This window comes from Stigmatopora argus, chromosome 12 (assembly GCF_051989625.1).
Source record: "Stigmatopora argus isolate UIUO_Sarg chromosome 12, RoL_Sarg_1.0, whole genome shotgun sequence".
In the NCBI taxonomy this organism is placed as follows: domain Eukaryota; kingdom Metazoa; phylum Chordata; class Actinopteri; order Syngnathiformes; family Syngnathidae; genus Stigmatopora; species Stigmatopora argus.
Window position 1 is genome coordinate 889,999 of NC_135398.1, and position 26,949 is coordinate 916,947.

At 47.3% G+C, this 26,949-nt stretch overlaps 1 protein-coding gene across 3 annotated transcripts; it reads left to right on the forward strand.

The window, feature by feature from the left end:
- The first annotated feature begins 2,544 nt into the window (after nucleotides 1-2,544).
- On the forward strand, nucleotides 2,545-26,616 carry adcy8 (adenylate cyclase 8 (brain)). Of its 3 annotated transcripts, XM_077614505.1 has the most exons (18): nucleotides 2,546-3,985; nucleotides 15,192-15,341; nucleotides 16,020-16,150; nucleotides 16,234-16,345; nucleotides 16,432-16,559; nucleotides 17,112-17,270; nucleotides 17,373-17,643; nucleotides 18,272-18,472; nucleotides 19,731-19,831; nucleotides 19,901-20,102; nucleotides 20,193-20,285; nucleotides 21,613-21,782; nucleotides 22,082-22,160; nucleotides 22,246-22,404; nucleotides 23,960-24,106; nucleotides 24,183-24,275; nucleotides 24,369-24,483; nucleotides 25,297-26,616. In XM_077614505.1, the coding sequence occupies exons 1-18, from the start codon at nucleotides 3,101-3,103 to the stop codon at nucleotides 25,815-25,817; spliced, it is 3,717 nt and encodes a 1,238-aa protein (XP_077470631.1). In that variant the 5' UTR covers nucleotides 2,546-3,100; the 3' UTR covers nucleotides 25,818-26,616. The 3 variants fall into 3 exon arrangements, with proteins under 3 accessions (XP_077470629.1, XP_077470630.1, XP_077470631.1); XM_077614503.1 differs by having other exon boundaries at nucleotides 2,545-3,985; nucleotides 19,901-20,285; XM_077614504.1 differs by having other exon boundaries at nucleotides 2,545-3,985; nucleotides 19,901-20,285; nucleotides 24,372-24,483.
- Nucleotides 26,617-26,949: the final 333 nt, after the last annotated feature.

The following is a 26,949-nucleotide window of genomic DNA, read 5'->3' on the forward strand; positions in this document are numbered from 1 at the left end:
CCCTAGTGTAGACTTTCAAAGCTAGTCCAAGACGTTTTTGGACCTATTTAAAATGTTGGCAATCAAAACAAAGACTTTTGACCCATTTAATAGTTCCTTGATGGAATTGAAGCATTGGACATATGAAGACGTAGCAAATGCATTAATTTAACGGGGGTGTGCAAATTATTCCACAAAGTATAGCGAGTGCGAGTTTTGTTCTAACTTCTAAAGAGGAAAGCTGTCCACAAAACGGAATCTGTTGTCCTACAAGTGCAATCAATGGATTGCAGTCAGGTGCTTCCACTTTCAGCCCTCCCCCGTTGCTTCAACCGTGTTTCTTGGACCAGTTAGACCGTTAGAAGAAAAAGCTCAACCACCGCAAAGCCCATACTGCCCAATGTCCCCCACAGGGGTAATTAAAATAAAGATAGATAAGAAAAGATAAATAGAAATCTTGCTTTTTTTTTGCTGTTGATGGATATTTTCTTTATTTTGGCAAATATAAATATTGGATTGGATTGGATTGGATTGGATAACTTTATTCATCCCGTATTCGGGAAATTTCATTGTGACAGTAGCAGAGGGTGATTAGACAGAACAACAAAGCAAAAGCACAAAGTACAAAGCAAATCAAAGTCAATGGGATCATTAAGAATCACCAAATCAGATCATTAAGACAGAAAAGCAGCAAAAACACCAAACGAGCAAGAGTGGATGGTGCTATTATTTTTGCTTGTAGCCATTTACTTCCTTTGACAGTTTGACATTTATGCTTCTTTTAAAAATAACTTCATTCATAGAAAACGAAGTTGGTGTTGTGGGAATGTGATCAATTGAAATCTTGCTAGTGATCCTATTTTTTTTTCTCAATGGACATTTTCTCTCTCTTTTTTGCAAATATATCATTATATTTTTTTGTTTACCTTGTAGTCCTTAACTCATTGACTTTGACAGTTAAAGACATGAAATCCAAGTCCGGCGTGCAGGTGATCACGTCTCACCGTCAGAGATCGACGTCCCCGTCCAATTGGACGTCTGCCAGACGGACCGGAACGGTCAACATGGCACCCATTTTTTTTGTATATTTTTTGGGGGGGAGCTTTGCAGGCATCTTCTTTTCGGGTGACAAAGGAGGTGGCGGGCGGGTAAAAATAGACGGAATAGCAATGAGGCAAGTTTCCTCCCCGCCGCCGCTGGGCGAGCGTGAGTCACGGCGTTGGGGGTGGGTGGGGGGTTGGCAGGGGGGTTTCTTCTCAAGGTTTACGAGAGAATCATCGCTACTCAGCTCATCCTAAGCTGACTTGGGGGCTTGTAAACCCCCCCTTCGCCCCCGCGCGCCCCCATTTGCCTTGATGGCCGCAACCATAAGCGCATAAAGTAGGGCAGGGAATTGCGCTCTCTTCATGCGACTTGGGACGGCCACGTGGAGAACGCCGTCTCCCAAAATAGACCTGATCTGATGGATCCACGCGTGCACGCATTTTATGCCTTTTTCTTTCATAGCTTCAATCTTGACTTTCACTATCATTTTTTTTAAGTGTATTTTTTAATTTTGGGCTAACTTTTTTTTCTCATGGCCACTTTCATTTTTTTTTGTTAAATAGTCTATCGAAATTAGGCAAAAAAAAAATGTATTTGGCCCACGGGCCGTAGTTTGGACATCTAATTTACATTTGTGCGTGCATATAAATTACACACCCATTTTATATATGTACATTTTAACTAAAGCCCATTTACAGTGGTGCATTCCCCAATGTTTTTTGACGTTTAAATTTGTAAAATGTCAATTCAGGCAAAAATGAGTTAAGGATCCCAAGTGTCCAAATAAATATATCTTTTTTTAATGACAAAAAGTAGTCACTTAACCGATGAAGTTACAACTTTCAAGTGCCTGTTTCATTTGCGTACCACCAGAGGGAGCCATTTTAACTAGCGCAAATGAATTGGCCTAAATTGCCGTCAACGGCGGGTGAGTAATTAGCGGATAATGATCTTTTAAAAAGCGCTTGAGGAGTAAGCTAGTTACGATGTCATTTAAACGCCAGTGCGACATGAAATGTTTTTTTGTCATGCTTCTCCCGTGAATTGAAATCAGTTTATGCCAGTCCGATTTTGGAAGTTGTTCATTCGCTGCCATCCTGCCAATTCCAATGGATTGAGCGGCTAGCTACTGATGGGGCAGCCAATGGGGTCAAAGTCAACATTTTTTCTTCCCCTGGCCAAGATACACCTTCCCACTTATGAAACCCTTTCGCCTTCACGGCGAGCTTCTCACTTGCCGACGGCCGATCCGTCGGCGGCGACCGCCCGTCGGCCGCCGGGCCTCCCACTCCGAACGGATCGGTCGTCGACGGGCCTCCGAGCGCCTCGGCGATATTCGATTCCCGCAGCGTTCCGGCCCTCAAGGTCAAACGGCGAGCGCCCAAGGTCTTTGGAAACGCGGGGCGGCGGCGCCATTCGGATGTCAATCACGGGGTGGGGGGGGACGAGGGTGGGAAAAGGCACCACGTGGACGGAGGCGGCGACGACGACGACGTCACGCGCCAGCCCGTCCGGAGGAAGGAAGCGAGGAAAGAAAAAAGGAGGCTAACGTTTGTCCCCCTTTTCGCCGAGGCAATAAGAAGGGATCGCGGCGGATGCCGCCGCCGCCCCTCCCCCTTCTTCCTTCCCTCCCTCCCTCCCTCCACCAGGTGTTGCGTCCCTGGCGAGGAGGAGCGAGGCGAGACGCCGTCGGGTGGCTGGCGCGCGGGCAGGGACCATCGCTCGCTCGGACGGCGCGTTTTTTTTAGGAGGGCGCGCGGACGCTAATCCGCGCGGCTAATCCACGTTTCTCGCTCCGGTGCGGCAGATTTACGAGCCGTCTCCTCGCGTGACGAGGACGATGATGAGGAGGAGGACGGGGGTGAGGAGGACGATGACGAGGATCTCCCCCCGCGCAGCCGCCTCGCGCCGCGCCCGCCGCCAGCACCAGCAGCATCAGCATCAGGATCAGCAACATCAGCTTCAGCTTCAGCAGCAGCAGCAGCAGCAGCGTCCCGGCCCCGCGCCCCCGCTTTCACGCCGCCGCCGCCACCACCGGCGCGCACGCCACGCGGCGAGGTAACTGCCAGGAGACGGCATGGAGCTGTCCGAGGTGCGCTGCTCGAGCGCCGGCGAGGAGCCCAGCGGCAGCGGAGGCAAGCGCCTGCTGTGGCAGAACGCCGTGCGCCACATCACCGAGCAGCGCTTCATCCACCACCAGGGCGGCGAGCCCGACGGCGAGAGCCAGAGCCGAGGCGAGCGGCCGCGCAAGCGCTCGTCCTCGGCGGCGGCGACGACGGCGAACGCCACGGCGGCGACGCACAACAACGGCGGCACCAAGGTCTTCCCCGAGCGCGGCGACGGCGCCAACGCCGGAGACGGCGAGCTGGGCTTCCTCCAGCTGGACCCCTGCGCGCCGGCCAACTCGGACTTCTTCCTGAACCGGGGCTACGCATACCGCGGCGTGATCTTCCCCACGCTGCGCAACGCCTTCAAGTCGCGCGAGCTGGAGCGCCTGTACCAACGCTACTTCCTGGGCCAGCGCCGCAAGTCGGTGGCGGTCACCAACATCCTGGACCTGGTGGCCAAGCTGACGCTGCTGGCGCTGCACCTGGCCGCCGCGCCGGCGCCGGTGGATCCGGTGGAGGGCGCGCTGCTGGGCTTATTGGCCGGCGTGGAGGTGCTTGTGTGCGCCCTGGTGGCGGCGCGCAAGGACGCCGCCTCGCACGGCTACCTGCGCTACGGCGGCGCCGTCACCTGGGCGGCCATGGCCGCGCAGATCCTGGCCGCCGGCCTGGGCTACGGCCTGCTGGGACAGGGCGACGGCGACGGCGCCGGCTACGTGCTCTTTGCGCTCTTCGCCACCTACGGCATGCTGCCGCTGCCCCTAGCCTGGGCCATCTTGGCGGGACTCTTGGCCTCCGCCCTTCACCTGAGCGTCAGGCTTCTGCTCGCCCGCCGCCCGCCACTCTCCGCCAACCAGGTGAGTCCATTGCTTTGTTATAAATTTTATTTTTACCAAGCGCCATCGACGGCGCCAAACGTTCAGATTAGACTTCCCGACCAATCCTCCCGGTTCAAATGAATTGGACGTCATCATTGACGTGCGCAATGGCGTGCAAAACAAAACAAAAATACACTTGGATTGGATTGGATTGGATAACTTTATTCATCCCGTATTCGGGAAATTTCGTTGTCGCAGTAGCAAGAGGGTGAGAATACAGACACAGAAAAAGACATTTTAGACATAAATAGATAGGTAATAAGTAAGTTCATAAATAAATACATGAATAAATATATAAATAAATAAGCGTGTCTCTGAAGTGTGTATATATATATACACACATATACATATATATATACATATATATGTATATATATGTATATATTTATATATATGTATATATTTATATAAATGTACATATATATGGCATCAATTTGTCTTTTGTACCATTTTACATTTGATGACTTACTATTGTATTCGTTTATCCATTTATTCATGATCATACAAATATGTCATATGAAGAGAAAAATTGCTAAAGGTTAAAGGTCAACAGTAGGGAGGACCGGCCTGGAAAAAGTTGAATCCAAGCAAATTACACTAGAGGTGCAATTCCTTTTCGTACCGCTAGATGGATTTTGAATGGATTAATCGTCTATCATCGGCAGTCAATGAGTTCATAATTAAAAAGAAATCAATAAATAAACTCCAATCTTATTTTTTTTCGATTCCAATCGTCCGAAAATGCAGTAATCTGATCTGTAATTTCTGATGACGTGATTTTTCAATGCGTGACGAATTGCGCATTTTCACCCCCAAAAAGTACTTTTTCTTTCAATCTTTAATATGGCGTTTTTATTTCATTTCATACATGAACTCCTTATTTTTAGCTGCATTCTCCCATTTCATTTTCATGAAATCATTTTTCCAAATCATTTAGTTTTTTTCCCCAACTGATGGCTCCCCATTGGGTATTTATTAATTTTTATTTTTGATTATGAACTCAGTGAAACACGATCATTCTGACAAATGTGTATATGTGCACACACACACACACACACACACACACTGCATATTTCTACGTTATATTTACACCACTGAAGCAACATTTGCATGAAAAACATCCCAATCAAGATAGCCCAATATATCACGTTAAATTATTATTATTATACAATTTCATGTACGTGAAACTAGGTCATGAAATTCTACTATTTTAGCTCCACCTAGTCTTAAAGCCGAGAATTGCAACATAGGCTGAATTCCAGCTTCTTGCGCTCGCCATATTCCACGACATTTCCCTCCTTAGCCGCTAGCCAATCCAAAAGTGGGGCACCATTGGCCCGCGGACCGTAAATCGGACCCCCCTGATACAAGGCATCCACGCATTTGCGAAAGAAAGCGGGTCACCGGGGGCCGCCGGCGCTTTTGTGCGCCCCACAAAGCCACGCCGGCATTTTTTGCGCGTCGGGGGCGCTTCCAATTTTTCACACCGCGACTCGCCCACTTGCCCCCGTTTACCCCCCGTTTTGCCGACGCTTTATCTCGGCGCCGCAGCCGGCGCTTCAGGTAAGCCCAGTTTGACCTTGAAAAAGGGAAGCGGCGGCGGCGGCGGCAACGGCGGTTAATCGACGGCGCCGCGGCTCGGGATTTGTGTGGGAAGACGCGGGCGTGCGCCAGAGCGAGATGGAAAGCGCTATCGACGCGATAATGGTCGGAAAAGCCCCGTGAGCAAAGCCAAGTGAGCCGGCGAGGAGAAAAAGACGTGCGCGAAAGCCGTTGACGTCGTGGCCCATATGGGGCGGCTCCCATTTTGAAACGTGAAACTTTTTTTTGTAAAATGACGTCCAAGCTGTTAGAAGACCGGTTGACGGGTTTGCTTACTTTCTGTGTGCGGTCGATTGGTCGCCGGTCTTTTGGTTGCTCCGACCGCGACAACGGGCGACCAAAAGACCGGCGCCAAAACAAGGTAAAACAACACGGTGTACGCATGAATAAAAGGCAGCAATGGCCATGAGCAGTTTCACTGAGCCCAAGTGTGAGTGTAGAAGAGTTTGTATGTACATGCGCTGTCCCTTTAAGAAGCGATGTCAGTCAGGGTCAAGAACAAGTTCTCCAACAAAAAACAATAAAAGTCCGGGAAATTTAGGAGCTTTTCTTTAGCCTAATAATGATTAGGGCATTAAGTATGACTAAATAGTCATTCGCACTTTATATTTAGGGAATTTGAGCAACCATTTCAATGGTAATTATCAATAACCTTCTGGGCGACCAAAAGATCGGCGACCAATCGACCGGTATGACTAAATAGTCATTCGCAGTTTGTATTTAGGGAATTTGAGCAATGATTTAAATGGTAATTATCACTTAGCTTCCGGGCGACCAAAAGACCGGCAACCAAAAGACCGGCAACCAAAAGATCGGCGACCAAAAGACCGGCGACCAATCGACCGTGTACCGTTAAAACTGGTTTGTCGCTAGTGCAAAAACAATTCTTTTAAAAAGGAAATGTTTTTTATTTTTTTATTTTAGTCAATGACTTAAGAGAGTGATGGCGCAGGCTTTGTTGGCTGGTGTTACGTGACCACATGTGTTCACCTTTTGGATGTTCTGAAAACCTATTTTTGCATGTGTGTCAGGGTCACCTGAGTCTCTTGGAGTCAAAGACACGGGAAGTGGCTCATTTATGGTCAAAGTGACCACGCTGGCACGGTTTTATTACAAGTTTTGTTTTCACAAACCTGTCCGAGAGGGATTTGGAAAATCCAGCCCTAAAAGCCAGTTCGACTGAGCCACATGAAACTTGGCACACTTGTCTATTTAGCGGCGACCTACAAAAAAAGGCTCAAGGAGCCATGCCGAAAACGGCACAGGAAGTCAGCCATTTTGCTCCAAAGTGGCCACTCTGGCCTCTTCTCTAGGTTGTCTTGAAAGATGACATGTCCAAGAGATTTTGAAAATCCAGCCCCCGAAGCCACTTTGCTCTAAAGTGCCACTCTGGTCTCTTTAAACCAGGTTTTCAAGATAGACAAACCTGTCCAAGAGATTTTGAAAATCCAGCCCCTGAAGACACTTTAATTTAGCAACATGAAATTTGGCAGACTACTCTATTTAGTGGTGATCTACAAAAAAGTCTCAAGGACCCATGCCTAAAACAGCACAGGAAGTCAGCCATTTTGCTTCAAAGTGCCCCTCTGGTCTCTTTTAAGCAGGTTTTCTAGATAGACAAACCTGTCCAAGAGATTTGAATAATCCAGCCCCCCAAGCCAGTTCGACTGAGCCACATGAAACTTGGTAGACTTGTCTATTTAGTGGTGGTCTACAAAAAAGTCTCAAGGACCCATGCCTAAAAGGACACAGAAAGTCAGCCATTTTGCCCCAAAGTGATACTCTGTTCTCTTTAAACCAGGTTTTCAAGATAGACAAACCTGTCCAAGAGATTTGAAAAATCCAGCCCCTGATGACACTTTGATTTAGCCACATGAAATTTGGCAGACTACTCTATTTAGTGGTGATCTACAAAAAAGTCTCAAGGAACAATGCCTAAAACAGCACAGGAAGTCAGCCATTTTGCTTCAAAGTGCCCCTCTGGTCTCCTTTAAGCAGGTTTTCTAGCTAGACAAACCTGTCCAAGAGATTTTGAAAATCCAGCCGAAACGTCCATTCGGCGACCTGTCCGTCTGTCAAACGTCCGTCGGCGAAACGTCTTTCGGCGAATCATCCGGTCACGGTTTTAAGCAGGTTTTCTCAATAGACAAACCTACGCAAAACGTAAACATCCGGCCACGATTCCAGTAAACTAGTCGATTTAGTGGCGATCAAGAAATAAATCTGAAAGAGACGACAGCCTTGCCCAAAAAGACCACTATTTTCCCACAAGCTGCCATTTTTTTCCGCCTGGAAATTTGGACAATTGGGCCCCCCGAAGCTAGGCTAATTGCCCGTTTTGTTTTGATTCCGTTTGCTTTCCTTCCTCGGAAAGTCCTCCGACGACGGATAAAAGGCGGCGGCGTTCCCGAGGCGTCGCCCGACACCTGGCTGATATTTAACCTCCACTCGTCATTGAGACGTGGCGGGAATCGGGCGCCGCCGCCGCTCATCCGCGCTAAATGTTTGATGAGGCTTTTAGCGTCTGTGCCGTGACCTCGCCGACAAAAATGGCCACGGGGGGCCAAAAAAAAATGCTTTTAGTCAGCCTCGGCCGCGGGGAAATAATCCCGCCGGCCGCCAATCTTTTGTTATTACGTTGATGAATCCGCCGCGCTAATGCCGATCGAAGGCTTGGAAATGTTCATTAACGTCCGTTCTCGTCGGTGGCTGAAAAACCACCGCCGGAAAGAACTAAGAGCGGACGCAGACCGACGTCCAATCCATTTGGAGTGGGAAGGGTCGGCGGGAAAGTATTTACCACGACGGCTCGCTAGAAATGTGTTCAGGTGTCAAAGTGGCGGCCCGGTGGCCAAATCTGGCCCGCCCATTCATTTTGTGCGGCCTGAAAAAGTCAATGATGAGTGGCGACTTTCTGTTTTAGGATCAAATTCAAATGAAGAGTATAGATGTATATTAAATTTCCTGATTTTCCCCCTTTTAAATCAATCATTGTCATTTCAGTTCAAAAATCATTTTGTAAAATAAAAAAAAAAATTAAAAAGCTAAAACCTAACGGATCGCTAAGTCCTGGGTGTGTTTGTGGATTCTGAAATTGTGGATTGATTCCATTGACTTGACATTGATTTGTCAAGTTTAGACTAGCTCCATCTGGTGTTGAAGATGGCAAGCGCAGTCGATTCTAGGTGGGACGCCAGGTTCTTGCGCCGGCCATCTTTCATGATATTTACACACATTGGCTGCGGGCCATAGTTTAGACACCCCAGAACTGGAGGATTAGTTGTCTTTGCTAGCCGTTTTCTTTGCTAATCCAGCCAAAGCGCTTTGATATTCAAAGCCAAGGCAAGCTAGCGTCGTCCATTGCCAACCGTAGGCCAGCCATTCCGCCACGCGTCTTGTGGGTGGCGACGATGGCGATGGCGATGACGGTGGCGGTGCCAGCGGCGGCGTGCTTCTGGCTTCTGGCTTCTGGCGGCGTGATTTCAAGCGGGATTATCTCCCAGCGGTAATCTATTCATAGCGCCCGTCCGGGTCAGCGTTTAATGAGATTACGGCGGGATTACCTTTATCTCTTTGAAATGCGGAAAAACAGCAGGTCGCCGTCCGCGCCAGGCTAACATCTGCGCGCTGTTGCGCCACATGCGGACACCTCGTTTGGGGGGGGCCCACGTGTGTGTGTCTGGGGGGGGGGGGCTCTTCGTCCGTCGCGTCGTCTTCTTCATTTCGAGAGGCTTTTTAGTTGAAAAGCTATCTCCCCCCTTTCTGTGTGTTTTTTTCCCCTCAACTAAAGCACCCTCACAGTGCTTGACCTCAGCGTGTGCGTAAGGTAATCCTCAATGATGGATCAGTGCCTCTCTCCCTTTTCAATTTGGACACTTTCCGCTTCAGCGCTTTTCTCATGGAAGGATGTTTGAAGGGGGAATTTGACACTTTAAAGGGATTGGACGTCCATTGCCGTCTTTGGCAACCACCCATCGTCTTTGAAAATCGCTTGAAAAATGGATGCTTATGACTTCCGTTTATGAAATGACATAATACCCAAAACGAGGGTTTGGCCCGTCGACTTTATCAGGGGCAGGCGACCAATCCTCTTGACTCTCTGGACACTGTTCCGTTCTTTTGCTGCCAACCCTCCCACTTTAAATTGATTGGACGCCTAGCAAAGATGCCAATCTGTTAAGCAGGATACAACCCAGCCGTGATAGTCATTAATTCACATGTATCAAAGTGGCGGCCCGGGGGCCCAATCTGGCCCGCCGCATCATTTTGTGTGGCCCGGGAAAGTCAATCATGAGTGGTGACTTTCTGTTTTAGGATCAAATTCAAATGAAGAGTATGGATGTATATTAAATGTCCTGATCTTCCCCATTTTAAATCAATCATTGTCATTTTTTAATCCATTTTTTCTGTGTTTTTGGTTCAAAAATCATTTTGTAAAATCTAAAAATATATTAAAAAAGCTTAAATAAACATTGTTTTGGATCTATAAAAAACTAAATATTCAGGGATTTTAATCCAGTTCTTCTAATCCATTTATTTAAAAAAAATCTAAATAATATATCTAAAATGGTCCGGCCCACGTGAGATCAAGTTGACGTTAAAGCGGCCCGCCAACCAACCCGAGTCTGACACCCCTGCATGAATTCACATTCCAAGGATGAATTTGTGGCCATTTACTATAATATTATTTATATCGCTTATTTATTTATATATTTATTCATGTATTTATTTATTAACCTACTTTTTACCTATCTATTTATATCCAAAATGCCTTTCCTGTGTCTGCATCCTCACCCTCTTGCTACTGTGACAACCAAATTTCCCGAATACGGGATGAATAAAGTTATCCAATCCAATCCAATCATCTACTATATTATATCATATAATAATGTGTGTAAAATATATCATAAAACTAAACGTAGAATTGGCATCGTCTGCCACGTATTGATATCGGTGAAGCATTCATTAAGACTGGTAGAGAGAGTCAGAAGGTTTTGGATGCCTTTGCTTAGTGAGTTGACTTCGTGCCATTGACGGCGGTAGACGTCCAATACCATCAACTCATGGGAGAGTTTTTCATTTCACGTCTAGCCTTTGTCTTGCGCTCGCCTTGTCCCGGTTGTCGATTTTCTTTGGCCCTGAAAGGCGGGCGGGAACAAATGTTTATCGGAAGAGGCTCTCCAAAGGCCGCTAAAAGGCGCAGAATACAGTCCATTAATGGAGGGGGGGGGGGGGGTTTGGGCGTCTGCCGCTTTGCTATTACCGCTCTCGGCCGGGCAGCCGGCCGGCGCCGCGGGGTCCCCCGGGAGCCGGCCAGCGCATTTTTAACGCCGCCGCCGACGCCTCCTCGGGGATGCCGAAGAAGCTAACGGCGGGGTAACGTGTTTACGTGCGTCCTGGTGGGAGCCGGCGGTCCGGGGAAAGGGAAATTGATTCCGAGACAGCTGGGGAAAAAAAACAACTCCCATCATGCAACGGGAAACAAGCGACATCAGAAGCTTTTCTTGGAAGTTGGAGCTCAAGCTGTTTTTTTTTTTTTTTTGCGGCATGTCATATTTGTAAATTGAAACCAGACAATGTCCGCTTCTTGTAACATACAAACAACTATAATGTCCTAATATTAGGATTTTTTTTGTCTTCAATCTCCTAAAAGCAGTTTTGCGTTGGCGCAAACGTAATGTGGACCAGAGTCCAAGTCCGTGAAACCGAACAACTTCGCATAACGTAAAAATAAACAAAGAAAATGACTTGATTGTCATCAGATTAGGATTTGAGTGTTGTACAATATATGACTTCATAATTAGGCAACTATTCATTTAAAATATTAGTCTTTTCTGATAACTTTAGCCTAAAAAACATGAAAAGTTGGTGAGTGGGAAAAATAAAACTATGGCCAAACTATGGGGAAAAAAGGTGCAACTTATAGTTCAGAAAATACGATATGGACCAAAGAGTTGCAAGCATAAAATATGTCAACAAAAGTATTGCGCAACAATCAGAAAGTGTCGAAAATGTCAATTTAATGATTAGAATACAAAGTACGCGGACAAAAAAATGTCAACAAAAGTCTACAGAGCCAAACAGCAAGGTTTAAAAATGTTGACAAATGTATTGGGATACAAATATCAAGTAAAAAATGTAAACCAAAAGTATTGGGACACAAACAAAAGTGAAAATGTAAACAATGTGCAGGGAGACAAACAGAAAGTAAGAAAAAAACGTCAAGCCACCAAGACGTTCGTTCCGATCACAAAGCGTCCATCTGTCAAGCAACATATTGGGCGAGCGAGCGAGCGAGCGAGCGAGCGCTCGGCCCCAAGCCACGCCGCGTGGCAGCTTGCCTCCGTGGGCGTCGCCTGCTGCCGCCGCCCGCCGCCGCCGCCCGCCGCCGCCACGCCGAAAGCGGCGCCTTTTGGCAGCTCGGCCGACTTTGGAGTCGCGGGTGGCGTGATGACCTCCAAACGGGAAGCCAAAAAATCAGCGCTGGCGTTTCTTCCAAAACCATCAGAGAATCAATTATCTTTCCACGACCCACGCCGTACCGTTAAACTCCTCGCCAGGCCGTGGGCGTCCAATTCACTTCAAACGGGAGGGCCGACCGTAAAATGTTGGTTTTTCAGCGCTGTCCGTCAATCAAAGCGGATGATTAAAAAAAAATGCTAAAAAAAATGTGCATGAAATGTTTTGAAAATACTTCGTACTGAGGCTAAAGCTAATAAGCTACGTTACGGAAGCTGCTAACAAAAAATAGCATTAGCCGCTGCTAAAGAATTCACACAAAAGTGGGTCAAAAACCCCTCCAACCTCTCGTTTCTTACATGGCGGTTATTCCTTTATTCATTTTCTGTGTCGCTTATCCTCGTGAGGGTCGCAAGGGGTGCCGGAGCCTATCCCAGCTAAGTTCGGGCAGCAGGCGGAGGAATAGGTGGCCAAATTAGGCAATTTAGAGTGTTCCACCAGCTAGCCTAGCATGTTTTGGGGATAAAACCAGGCAAACTCCTCCACCTGGGATCGAACCCTCGACCCCAGAGCTGCGGGCCCGACACGCCGACCACTCGCCCACTGTGTCGCCATGTAGATTATGTTGGGCAAAACCAGGGCCGGACTTTAACAGGGTTGACAGTGTGACCTTCAGGGTAGCGAGTGAACGGCGCCATTCCTAATACGCTTTGCCGACGGATATATTTATACGCAAAGTTAGAACGTTGACTCGATGGCTATTTGGGAACGTGAAGTGGACATCGGATGAACGCTTCATAGGGTTTTGTGGGGGGGATGCGGGTCGCTTCCCCGTCATGCGGACTCCGCCTCTGGCTCCAAAACAAACACTTAGCATCTTTAGCGTGCGCTGGCGTCAGCGTGAGTCACGATCTGCGGGCTCGGCGTTTTTTTTTCAAAAGTGGCCCGCTTTGAAGAACATTCCTCGCGACGTGAGCATCGTCGCCAGGCGGAGGAGTCGTGGCGTTGGCGCGCGCCAATGCGCGTGCCCGTGCGGGCGCCGTTGCCATGGCAATGTGCTCCGGATCGTCCCGGATGAAAACGTGAGAAAGAAAGAAAGAATTGCGGCGGAGGCGTCCGTCTAAATAATACAACAGGCGACTTACTTCCTTGGCGGACTGCCATTGGACATTTATAGCCGTCCGTCGTGGCGCCCGACCGGTTCACTCGGGAGTCGTAACGATGGTTTGATACCTTGAGCCTATTTTATTGGACTTGTATGCTTGATTTATTTAGTTTTTCTTAGATCTATTTTTAAAATGCTAATGAAAACAATTGATGATATGAAGAAAATGAATAAAAATGTGGAAAAAAAACCTAAATACCTTTAAAAATGCATTCATTTTCTGAACCACTTGTCTTCACAAGGGTCGCGAGCAGTGCTGGAGCCTATCCCAAACTTTTTTGAACGTCCGCATACGAGCCGCGGCGAAATATATACCGTATTTTCACGACTATAAGGCGCACTTAACAGTCTTCAATTTTCTCCAAAATAGACAGGGCGCCTTATAATCCAGTGCGCCTTATATATGGACCAATGCTAAAATTGTTATCACGATAAAATCAAATATATGAGTGGATAGGGTACACCATCCTCTACAGCTCTCACAACTACGGCAAGCAGCCCCCGACTCGTCTTTTGACACTGCGTCTTTAAAAACGGTGCGTCCTTTGTTTGTGCCAAATACAGAAATAGCACTCGTTACTGACACTGCGCCTTTAAATGCGATGCGCCGTATAGTCGTGAAAATACGGTAAACCGCGATGCTGGAAACGCGTAAAAAAAGTAGCGGCTCTTTGTCCCCCAAAAATCCCGTGGTGACCCCGACGAGCGCGTCATGTTAGCAACGTGGCTATTATTAGCTTGTTTTCCATGTAGCATGTTTGTTTTGCCCTCAGGGGGGACTCGGTGGCTGCCTCCAAAATAACAAAACGCTTTTTAATTTGTTTCTCGGCGGGACCCGGGGAGAGTCGGCGGGGGCCGCTGGGGACCGCCGGGACCTTTTCGGGGGCGCGGTCCATTAATTGAATGGCCTCTGACATCTGGCGGCTGGCGGCCCGGGAGACTTTGCCAATAACCCAAAGTAGGCGGACACGTTGAGCCAGGAAACCAAAAATGCACATAAGGTCCTTAAAACTGGAATTTTGCAAGAAAATCGTACATGGAAAAAATACCGTATTTTACGGACTTTTCAAAAAATATTGCTAAAATTTGAGCGTGCACGAGGCACTCGTGAATTCATTGGTTTTGATTGACAGCCTCAGACGTCCAATCCATTTGAACTGGGAAGGGTGTTCATTGGCCGGTCATTTTCAAATAAATTGGACGTCTAGCACCGTTGATGGAGCTGGAAGATGAGAATTCAGAGGGAATTTAGGTTATGATTTTTTTATTATTATGCAGCTTATGAATGAAAACGTGTGTGACTTTTCAGTTTTAGGGTATTTATAATTCTTGTTGAATTTAGGTCGCTTTATGTACATTTTGGGACATTTATATGTCACTTCCTGTACATTTAAATAACTGTCAGAATCACTTTTTGGGTCATCTTTAGCACCGCCTAGTGGACAGTGTTACAAAAGGAGCTGAATTTTTTTTTACCTTACATTTACGTAGGTGTTTGAATTGTCATTCATAATCGGTGTGCTTTTAATATTTCTAAATCAGTTTTAGAATGTTGACTTTTTTATCAATATCTATTTTCAGTTTACGTTCCATAAAATTTGGTAAATTTTTTGTTGATTTGAGGGGATTTCTTGGTCACTTTAAGTGGATTTTTGTCATTTTTGGATTTTTCCACCATTTCTGAGTCATTTTCTGCATATTTTGGGTCACATTTTCTTCATTTTGATCCATCTGAGGAATTTAAAACTGAGTTACCATTGATTTTATTTTTAAATTAATTAACGTAGCATCGGGAAAACTGACTTGCCCGCACTTGCCCACCTTGTTAATGACCCTGGGGTGTTTTTGTGTGTGTTATGGTTGCATTTTGTTACATCATGGCTTCAGAGAAATTTTCAAGCACAGTCTAATGGTTTGCGTGACCTTTTTAATGGTTTGCGTGACCTTTTGATTTGTCAGGTGGCGGCCCAAACGGTCCTGTTCACGTGCATGAACACGGCGGGCATCTTCATCAACTACCTGTCGGACCGCGCCCAGCGCCAGGCCTTCTTGGAGACGCGCCGTTGCATCGAGGCCAGGTTGCGTCTGGAGACGGAGAACCAGAGACAGGTCAGAAGGCCTAAAAAACACCCAAAAATCAAAACAAACCAAAAAGCAAAATGGACGTCTAGCACCACTGAAACATTTTTTTTTACATTTTTTACAACTTCCAATGATGTCTAGCAATGAACGGTCGTTTACTTTTATTTTCTATGATTTTTTCCCCTCATTTTTAGCAGTGCTTTAATTGAACTTGTTGTAGTATTTTTGTCCTTATGTATTCCTCCAATATTTTTGGGGGACAATTCCGGTTCAAATTCACTCGTTTTCGTCGCGGGGGGTGCCGGCGCCTATCCCAGCTAACTATGGGGGCCACCCTGAATCGTTTGCCAGCCAATCACAGGGCACAAAGAGACAAACAATTCATAAATAGCTACAAGTTAGCATCGCAGTAGCATAGCGTGCATCTTTTTGGGATGTGTGGGAGGAAACCGGAGCACCCAGAGAAAACCCACAGGAGCCTGGGGAGAACACGGCAAAGTCCGGACCTGGGAACTGCGAGGCCGACGGGCCAACCACGTGCCCACCGTGCTGCCTCCCTTTTAAATATACAGGCTAAAGCAGAATGAAAATCCCAATTGATCGCAAAGCGGAACTTAAAGTTGAGCCAAAAAATTGAGATGAAGGTCCAAAATTTGACAAAAAACGTAAATCCCGGTGTGGGGCTCCGCCCTTTCTCCCCCCCAGGAACGTCTGGTTCTATCGGTCCTGCCACGTTTCGTGGTCCTGGAGATGATCAACGACATGTCCAACGTGGAGGACGAGCACCTGCAGCACCAGTTCCACCGCATCTACATCCACCGCTACGAGAACGTGAGGTGAGAGGGCGCGGCGAGACGGAGTCGGCGTTTCCCGGGTCGGGCCCGCCCCCAGTGACCTCTCCGTCCGTCTTTTTATCCAGCATTCTTTTCGCAGACGTCAAGGGCTTCACCAACCTGTCCACCACGCTGTCGGCTCAGGAGCTGGTGCGGATGTTGAACGAGCTTTTCGCACGTTTTGATCGCCTGGCGCACGTGAGCGCCGGCCGACGCCAGCCCGCCTCCTCCGTCTACGCCCGCCGTTTCCGCCGCCAACCTTCCCGTTGCCGCTTTAATGGCAGGAGCATCACTGTCTGCGCATCAAGATCCTGGGCGATTGCTACTACTGCGTGTCGGGGCTGCCCGAGCCGCGCCAGGACCACGCCCACTGCTGCGTGGAGATGGGACTCAGCATGATCAAAACCATCAGGTAAGTAGCTACCTAGCTGCTTTGGAGAGGTGGATGTGCTAGCTAGCTAGCTTCAATCCATCTTCTGTCATCCACAATGATTCTATGTAAGAAGAACGAGCTAGCCGCTTTGGAGATGTGGATGCGCTAACTAGCTAGCTAGCTAGCTAGCTAGCTTTGTTAGTTTCCATCCATCTTCTGTCATCCTCAATTATTTTATGTCGCGATAAGAAGAATGAGCAAGCTGCTTTGGAAATATGGATGTGCTAACTAGCTAGCTGGCTAATTAGCACATCCACATCTTAGCTAGCAAGTTAGCTAGCTAACTTCAATCCATCTTCTGTCATCCTCAATTATTTTATGTCGCAATAAGAAGAATGAGCTAGCTGCTTTGAAGATATGGATGCGCTAACTAGCTAGCTAGTTTCCATCCATCTCCTGTCATGGCCCAATTCAGCGCTCCTCAATTATTTGCTCAAAATGGTCTTTTCACCCTCAAATTAACAAATTCCCTCGCCATTTTGCCATTTTTGAGTCGCCCGCATCTGACTTTTTATCGCGTGTCCCCGGCAGATACGTGCGCTCTCGGACCAAACACGACATCGACATGCGCATCGGGATCCACTCGGGTTCGGTCCTGTGCGGCGTGCTGGGCCTGAGGAAGTGGCAGTTCGACGTCTGGTCCTGGGACGTGGACATCGCCAACAAGCTGGAGTCTGGCGGCATTCCCGGGTGAGCGCGACAAAAAAAACAACTTTGTCCCGGGTGTCATTCCGCGGAGCACCAGGAGGCGGCACCGCACTGGAGTTAAAAACGGTCCCCGTTCGGTCCCAGGCGCATCCACATCTCCAAAGCGGCCCTGGACTGCCTGAACGGCGACTACGAGGTGGAGGCGGGCCACGGCAACGACCGCAACGACTTCCTGCGGCGGCACAACATCGAGACGTACCTGATCAAGCAGCCCGAGGACAGCCTGCTGGCGCTCCCCGAGGACATCGTCAAGGAAGCGGGAGGGCCGGCCGACCGCCGCGCCAGCGCCGCCGCCTTCAACGAGGCGTCGTGGAGCCCCGAGCTGCCCTTCGACAACATCGTGGGAAAGCACAACGTGAGTCCGACGGGGGGGAGGGGGCGCCGGGGAGCGCCGGGGACGCCGGGGAACCGCTCCGCTCGGCCTCGGAGGTTAACCGGGGTCTTTCTTCGACACGTTTCGCCCATGGCATCGCCGTGCACGCTCTTTGTGTGTGTGAGTGAAACTTTCTGAGGTGAAAGTTTATTCCTGTATGCTGTTTTTAACCCGAGTTGAAATGGATTGGACGTCCACTAAGGATAAAGTCACAGTGAAAGTTTCTACGGCGGGGGTTCATTCGTACGGTTTTATTTTTCGAGACCGAACGACGGCCCCTTCCTTCCCACTTCAAACGGATCGGTCGCGTCGCGCCGATCAATTCACGGCGGAAGGACGATCGGGAAACGTCGTGCCGCCTTTGAATGTCTTCAATAGTAGGCCCCGCCCTCCCCGCTCCCTCCACAATGGGATGGCGGGCATATGAAAGGAGCCCGACAGAAGTTCTGAAGCCTCTTTCATGTGCTCCTCCGTCAGCACGGTCGCCCGTCTCTCCAATCGTGCGCCTTTCGGCCCGTTCTCGCGCCCAAGCACAGGCGTGGCCTCCTTTCCGGGTGCTCCGGCACGGGGTTCTTCATTGTATGTGCATGTTCTCTCTTGCCCCCTTCAGACCCTGGCCGCCCTAACCAGAAATTCGATAAATCTGCTCCCAAACCACCTCGCGCAAGCGTTGCATGTCCACAGCGGGCCCGAGGAAATTAACAAGCCGATGATAGAGAGCGCCGTCGACTTGCGGACTGCCCATAAGTTGAGGAGAGAGCGAATCAGAGCGTTCTCGCTCATCTTTAAAGACTCCGGCCTGGAACGCAAGGTAGTCGGTCGGTCGGTCGGGTCCAAGACAAGTTGCCTTCTTCTTCTTCTTCTCTTGCTTTGACCTCACCCATCCGTCCCCTCGTCTTCTTTTCCTTTCCTTTCCCTTCCTCCCTCTCGCCAAAGAAGCATCTCGAGTTGACTAAAAGCCACCCCAGAAACATTCACTGCCTACGTTCAATAACGTACATTTTGAACCTGGGAGCGTTTTTATGGCCAAAATCACAGTCAGATTGATCGACGTTTTGATTGATCGTCGCGTAGTGGGGTTCTCGTTGGAACCTTGGATCGGGGGGGGTCCCAACTTTTGTCTCTTGAGACTCATTTTTTAGAAAAAAAAAGAAACAAAATGCGTCTTGATATATGAATACATAAATAGGGTTTGCTATACATATTGTATGTAAAGAGAGAGATTGGCTTTCAACCGCATACTGCCGGCTGGGTTAGGCTCCAGCACCCCCGTGACATTTGTGATACGGAAAATGAATCCATTTGGGCTTTTGTTTTGAAATTCGGAAAGCCGGTAGTTTAGCTGAAAGGTGGTCGCTCGCCTGCTTGCTCGCCCGTTTGCTCGCCCGCTTGCTCGCCCGTTTGCTCGCCCGTTTGCTCGCCCGTTTGCTGGCTTGCTTGCCGCTCCCGCCCGTTTCTCCACTTTTGTGCTCAGCTGTCAATCGTATCTATCTGTCTGTGGGGCTTGCGACACAGGGGGGCGTGTCTGGAAAAAGGGGGCGTGTCTGATCTAGGCAGAGTGCAAAAGAATCCTAAGCGTATCTTGTTTAAAGTTTTTTTTTAACAAGTAGAAAACCAGTTGGACACTCAAGTCCGTCTTTTTTAAAAATGTATTTAATCATGATTCCACCCAAAACAACGCCCACTTTTCTGGTTGTGACGTCACAACCAGAATCGCTTGTCACTTTTAGTGCTGCGCTACAGAGTAAATGTTCACAGAATGACCAAGCGCGGCTATGGATAGCATGCTAGCTAACTGCAAAAAATCTGCAGTTCATTCCGGCTGTGATTTGTTTGGAATTTTTTGGTGGGCGGGGCCAAGGCAGACTCATGGATACGTGCCCAAAATATGCTCTGCTATCATTTTAAAGTCACTTGCTGTCTTATGTCATCGCACTCCTAAAACCAACTCGCTAGCTACGGCTAGCTATAGACCACGCGCTGGACACGCCCCCATTTCCTGACACGCCCCCACGCCGCAGAGTGTCTCCGACCTTCCCTCACCGTCTCCGTTGGTCCTTCTTTCCAAGTACTCGCAGACGAGGGACGACGTCTTCAAGTCCAACCTGGTCTGCGCCTTCATCGTGCTCCTCTTCATCACCACCATCCAAAGTCTGCTGCCGTCAGCCAGGTGAAACGTTCGCCGGAGACGCCGTCGTCCTCGCCGTCGCCTGACGCCGACTCCCCGTGACGCGGGCAGGCCGGCGGCCGCGGCGGCGCAGTTCTCCACGCTGATCGCGCTGCACGCGGCGCTGGTGGCGGCCACCACGGCCGAGGACTACAAGTGTCTGCCGCTCCTCCTACGCCGGGCCTGCTGCTGGATCAACGAGACCTACGCCGCCCGCAACGTCCTGGTCTTCCTCTCCATCTTCATCAACTTCCTGGCGGCCACCGTCAACATCGTGAGTGGACCGACGTCCGCTCGTGACTCGTTCGCGTCCCGTCGAATTGACTCCGTTTGTTTGTTGCCTGGCCGGTTGCCGTGGCGTCAGCTGTGGTGCGACGTGGGCCCGCCCACCACCTTGAGGAACAGCACCTCAGAAGACCAGGACCAAAACATGGCTGACATCTGCTTCTACCCGGAGGTACGCCGGCCGCCCAAAACCGGGAGTACCACAACTTAAGCACGCAGTAGATCAAGGGTGTTAAAGTCGCGGCCCGGGGGCCAAATATGGCCCGCCGCATCATTTTGTGTGGCCCGGGAAAGTCAATGATGAGTGCCGACTTTCTGTTTTAGGATCAATTTCAAATGAAGAGTATAGATGTATATTAAATTTCCTGATTTTCCGCCTTTTAAATCAATAATTGTAATTTTTTAAATCCTTTTTTTTTAGTTTTTAGTTCAAAAATCATGTTGTAAAATCTAAAAATATATTTAAAAAAACTAAAATAAACATTGTTTTAGATCTATAAAAAACGGAATATTCAAGGCTTTTAATCCAGTTCTTTTAATTCATTTATAATTTAAAAAATCTAAATATTATATCTAAAATGGTCCGGCCCACATGAAATCGAGTTGACGTTAACGCGGCCCGCGAACCAACCCGAGTCTGACACCCTTGCAGTAGATATTCTTTACTCCAAATTTTGCTTCATAAATACAGAATTTTTCAAACTATAAGTCATACTTTTTACATAGTTTGATTAGGTCTGCAACTAATACTCAAGTATGATTTATTTTATATTTATTTGTAGTCTCTTTGACCATTGACAAAGATTGCAGAACTTGAATGTAAATACGTATGTATATGTATGTGTGTGTATATATATATATATATATATATATATATACATATATATATATATATATATATATATATATATATACATATATATACATATATATACATATATATACATATATATATATATATATATATATATATATATATATATATATATATATATATACATATATACATATATACATATATACATATATATATATGTACATATATATATACATATATACATACATACACACATACACATATACACACATATACATATACACATACACACACACACACACATATATTTCAGCAACACGCTTATTTATTTATATATTTATTCATGTATTTATTTATTTATTTATTTATTAACTAACTTATGACCTATCTATTTATGTCTAAAATGCCTTTCCTATTTTTGCATCCTCACCCTCTTTCTACTGTGACAACGAAATTTCCTGAATACGGGATGAATAAAGTTATCCAATCAAGCCACGAAAATCCTAAGTGGCAAAAAAAATGTAAATAGAGGCAACACATTTTTTTTGACCATCCCTAGACTTCTAACTATTTTAACTTGGAGCCATCAGACATCTGTTCTCGTTTTCAATATAATGTTCCCTCCTTGACTAACGTAACTAGTTTGTTTGTTTTTAATTTTTTGCGGGTTTTTTTCCGGCAGTACTTTGTGTTGACGGGCGTCCTGGCCATGGTGACGTGCGCCGTGTTCCTGCGCCTCAACTCCTTGGTGAAGTTGGCCGTCCTGCTGCTGATGGTGGCCGTCTACTCGCTGCTCACCCAAGCCTTGTACGCCGCGCTCTTCCTGCGTTACGACCTTCTCCACCGCAACCAGTCAGTGGCCTTTTTCGCTCAAACATTTTCTGCATGCAAACATTCCACTTCTTTTCTGACTCGATTTTTTTGCCGACACTATTAACATACAATGATTTTTTTTCAAGCAAAAAGCTCCATGGGCTTTTTTAGGGGTCAATTATGGTCTTTTTTTGACCTTCAACGTTCAATTTTGCTCTTGTATTTTTCAAAGCAAAAGCTCAATAGGCTTTTTTTTCCTCAAGTATAAAAAACATTGCTGTGGTTTCCACGGCAACGCTTGTTGGGTCATGGAGACAAAGTTTTGTGGCGTTTGACAGGAACTTTCTAGGCACCAAGGAGACGTCGCTGCTCCTGATGGCCATGTTTCTCCTGGCCGTCTTCTACCACGGACAGCAGGTTCGACTCTGGCCTTTTGGCGGTCTTCTTTTTTTTAAAAAAATCTTTTTAAATGGTGGTTTTATACTTCAATTGTGGTCCCCAGTTGGAGTACACGGCGCGGCTGGACTTCCTGTGGCGAGTTCAGGCCAAAGAGGAAATCAACGAGATGAAGGAGCTGCGGGAACACAACGAGAACATGCTGAGGAACATCCTGCCCAGCCACGTGGCCAGGCACTTCCTGGAGAAGGACCGCGACAACGAGGTGAGCCGAACAGCAACCCACATAAAACATAGCAACGGTTTTTACACTATAAAAGTCCAAAAAAATCACTCCCAAAGCAAAATCAATGAGGACGTTTTGTTTATTTAAAATTATTTATTCATTGATAAAATTATAGTCACTGTTTTGCATAGTTGAGCTATTGTGTTAGTATTTTTTTATTTTTCTTAATTTTAATTGTATGTATTTATATTCATATGAAGTTCTATTAGCTCCATTTTCCATGAAAATATTTCTAAAATTCTGTTTATTTCAAGATTGTTTTCATTTTTGTTTACAGTTCATTCTTAAATGTATACAAATTATTTTTAAACCAAAACAAATGATCAATCCAAACTGGTCTTTTGTGTTGGCCTTTTAGCGCCCCCGTGTGGCGGAAGCTAGCAAACTTAGCACCTGCTCCATCCACAATGATGTATATACAGTGGTACCAGCGGTTCCGGGACTGAGCTCATATGTCGAGCTTTTCGTAACTCGAACGAACGTTTCCCATTGAAATGAACTAAAAACAAATGAATTGGTTCCAACCCTCTGAAAAAACACCAAAAACAGGATATTGGATTGGAAAAAATGTTTTATTTCTTCTCATTCGCCATCTATCAACAAAGTAACACATAACTAGTGGTTTAATAGTAATACTAAAATAATACTAAAGTAATACTAAAATTAGACGCATTTCATGGAACTATTCCACAAAATGTAGGTTTTCATCAAGAGCAAGCTTTCCACAATACTAGTGTGCTGCGAGTGCAATCAGTGGATTGGCGTCAGGTGCTTCTCGTTTCAGCCCAACCCCCGCTGGTTCAAAGTTTGTCAGCTCGGTCGCTCGGTCGGTCGCTCGGTCGGTCGGTGCTGGATGTCTTGAACCAAAAGCTGCTCCCTCCCCACCTACAGCGGCCCAACCCCCGTTGATTCAACTTTTTCACCTATGTATGTGCCTTTGTCACCTTTGCAAAGTCACCCCTGCCTGGTATCAACTGTCAAGAGCCAATTCAAGACTTTTTCTGGACCTATTGAAAACGTTGACCATCAAAGTGCAGACTTTTAACCATTTTGACCAATTTAAGAGCACCTTTGTTGAATGATATTTCACCCATTTCATTGTACAGAGCGGTGTATCATTCATACCTGTCAACCTCTGCCGATAACTGCCCTTATAAATGATTATGATTCCCCTTACAAACCCCCCAAAAACCTTAATAACACCGTACGAGTCGTACGTAAGGTTTCGACGAAACATCCGGTCACCCAACTATACATACCTGTCAACCTCTGCCGATAACTGCCCTTATAAATGATTATGATTCCCCTTACAAACCCCCCAAAAACCTTACAAACACTGTACGAGTCGTAAGGGCAGTTATCGGCAGAGGTTGACAGGTATGTTTATATGTCAATTCTCTAATTACAGTCTTCACTCGATTATCGCGAATTCACTTTTTTCTGCTATTAATGATTTTTTTTTTTTAAAGGTGAAAATGAACCGCGATATTCGAGGGATGACTTTCATGCACTTTTTGTTGTTTTTCTCTGGCAGGAATTGTACTCGCAGTCGTACGACTCTGTGGGCGTGATGTTCGCGTCCATCCCGGGATTCGCCGACTTCTACTCGCAGACGGAGATGAACAACCAGGGCGTGGAATGCCTGCGGCTGCTCAACGAGATCATCGCCGACTTTGACGAGGTGAGAGCCAGGTGAAATGTCCGATCCGTTCAGAGTGGAAGGCCGACCGTCTATTTTTCGACCTCTGCACGCGCAGTTGCTGGGCGAAGAACGTTTCCAGGATATCGAGAAGATCAAAACCATCGGCAGCACGTACATGGCCGTGTCGGGTTTGTCGCCCGAGAAGCAGGTGAGCGTCCACGTTGTCGCCGGCCCTCGGCCGTCACCGGTTCCCGGTTCCTAGCTAGCAGTCATCGTGGTGTTTGTGCGGGTGTGTCGGCAGCAGGGCGAAGACAAATGGGGGCACCTGTGCGCGCTGGCCGACTTTGCCATCGCTCTCAACGAAAGCATCCGAGAAATCAACAAACACTCCTTCAACAACTTTGAACTGAGAATAGGTACGACCATGCCTTTACGTTTTTTTTGCCGTTTTGGGTGTCCCAACTTGGGCAGCAAAAGACGTCGTATTGAAATTTGATGGGTTTTTTTTAACGGAGGATCGGAATCGGGGGTTGGAATTCGGGGTTGACTCATTGGCTGCCGTTGATGTCGTCTTTTTGGACTGGGAGGGATGGCATGATCACTCCATTCAAGTTGATTTTGTATTTACAACTAAAAAATAGCTACAAGCAACAAAATTTAAAAAAATATAATAATAATAATAATATTTCATTTTTTACAACATATATTTTGATTTAATAAAATGTGGCTTAGCTTAAAAAAAAACTTCATCCTAAAACATATCCTTCTAAAAAATTAATTCCATTGATTATTTTCTTTTCTAATACTATAATCAGATGTCAAATGAAGGCCGCAAACATTATATAGAAGGCCGCAATCGGCCCCTGGACTGCAGGTTTGAGACCCCTGGTTTATATGAATGTGACAAAAAAACGTATATATTTATTTTATTATTATGTTTTTTTTTACATTTATTTATTTGGGATTCTTTTTATGACTTATGGCTTAAAAAACATTTTTTTTCCAAAATGGATCCTCCCATTAATTCATTCAAGGAGGCCGCAATCGGCCCCTAGACTGCAGTTTTATATATATATATATATATATATATATATATATATATATATATATATATATATATATTAGATTTTTGGAAAATCACTTGTATTACTCATGGCTTTAAAAATTATTTTTCCCCACAAAATGGATGCTCATAATAATTCCGTGGTGGCGGCCATTGATTGTCTCAGGCATGGCCCAGGGCTCGGTGGTGGCGGGCGTGATCGGCGCCAAGAAGCCCCAGTACGACATCTGGGGCAAGACGGTGAACCTGGCCAGCCGCATGGACAGCACGGGCGTGAGCGGCAAGATCCAAGTCCCCGAGGAGACCTTCGTCATCCTGGAGCAGCGCGGCTTCGCCTTCGAGTACCGCGGCGAGATCTACGTCAAGGGCATCAGCGAGCAGGAGGGCAAGATCCGCACGCACTTCCTGTCGGGCCGCGTGCTGCCCAACCCGCTCATCCTGCAGCCGCGCAAGATGACGGGCCAGTACTCGCTGGCCGCCGTGGTGCTGGGCCTGGTGCAGTCGCTCAACCGCCAGAAGCAGAAGCAGATCCTCAACGACAACAACAACTCGGCCATCATCAAGGCGCACCACCACCACCATCACCACCACCACCACCACCACTACGGACGCCGGACGCTGCTGGCCAACGACGGGGCCGGCGCCGCGCACCACGCCGACGTCTCCGACAAGAGCGACGCGTCCTGAGGCGGGCGGGCGGCCGGCCGGCCGGGCGGGAACCGTCCCAGGAACGGCGGCGGGGAATTTCCGGGAGGCCGTCCGGGGGGCCCCCGTAAACGCCATCCCGTTGGACCGAATTGGAGCGGAGGCGTGTCCAAACTGCCCCGGGCGTAAAAGTGCGTAAAATGCCCCGATGGAGCGATTCGACACGGGGCAGCCGTGTCAAAGGTGCGGCCCGCAGGCCGGAAGAGTGGCCCGCCAGGTGGTCCGATCCGGCCCGCTAGTAAGGTTATTCTGCCTGACGGGCACTTTCGTACTGGACGTACATAAATATTTTCTTCTTTTTTTTGACAAGGGTGCCGCAAAAGTAGATGTTTGCGAGTTGTGTGATTAACTGCACTTTGCAGCGTTTCCATTGGTTCTCTCGCCCCCAAACGGCGCCTCCAATGGCGGTCGATGAGTTGATTGGGAACCTTGAAATGTCCCAAAAGCAACAGGAAGTCACTTGGAAATGCCCCAAAAAGTAGCGGGAACTGACAAACAAACATAAACATCCCTTAAAAGCAATAGGAAACGACCCAAAATGGACCCCGGTGAGCCAAAATGGACTCCTTTCAGCCTCCAATTGACTGCTCAATTCACTTAAACTGGTTGGCACGAATGTGGGCCACCACCAACCCGGGTTTTGACACCCCTGATTGTCTCAATAACGGTTCGTTGTTTCAGAAAGGAAATATTTTGTTGTTGTTGTTGTTGCTGTTGTTGTTTATCACAGCAATCAAAAGTTACAACAGAGTATGACACCGCCTTCAAGGGTTGTGCTCATTCTCCCACGTGTCCAGTCCAAAATTGCACGTGAACGCCCCCATATTCCCAATTTTATGATGTTGCCCGGGTTTTTGATATGGGACGACTTCATATAAAAATCCCACGTGTGTATTTCGTGTGAAATGTGTGTGTGGGCGCTTCAAAAATGTATTTGTGATGGGAGTTTGCCTAAAAAAACAAAGAAAATGAAACGATGCGGGAGAACCGGAACGGTCCAATCCATGAACTGGCATACTTTGTATTTGGATGGGAGAGCGCTTTTCTACGTACGGGGGTACTCAAAGCGCTTGGACATTAAATCCATATTTCGTTACTGATGACACAGCATCGG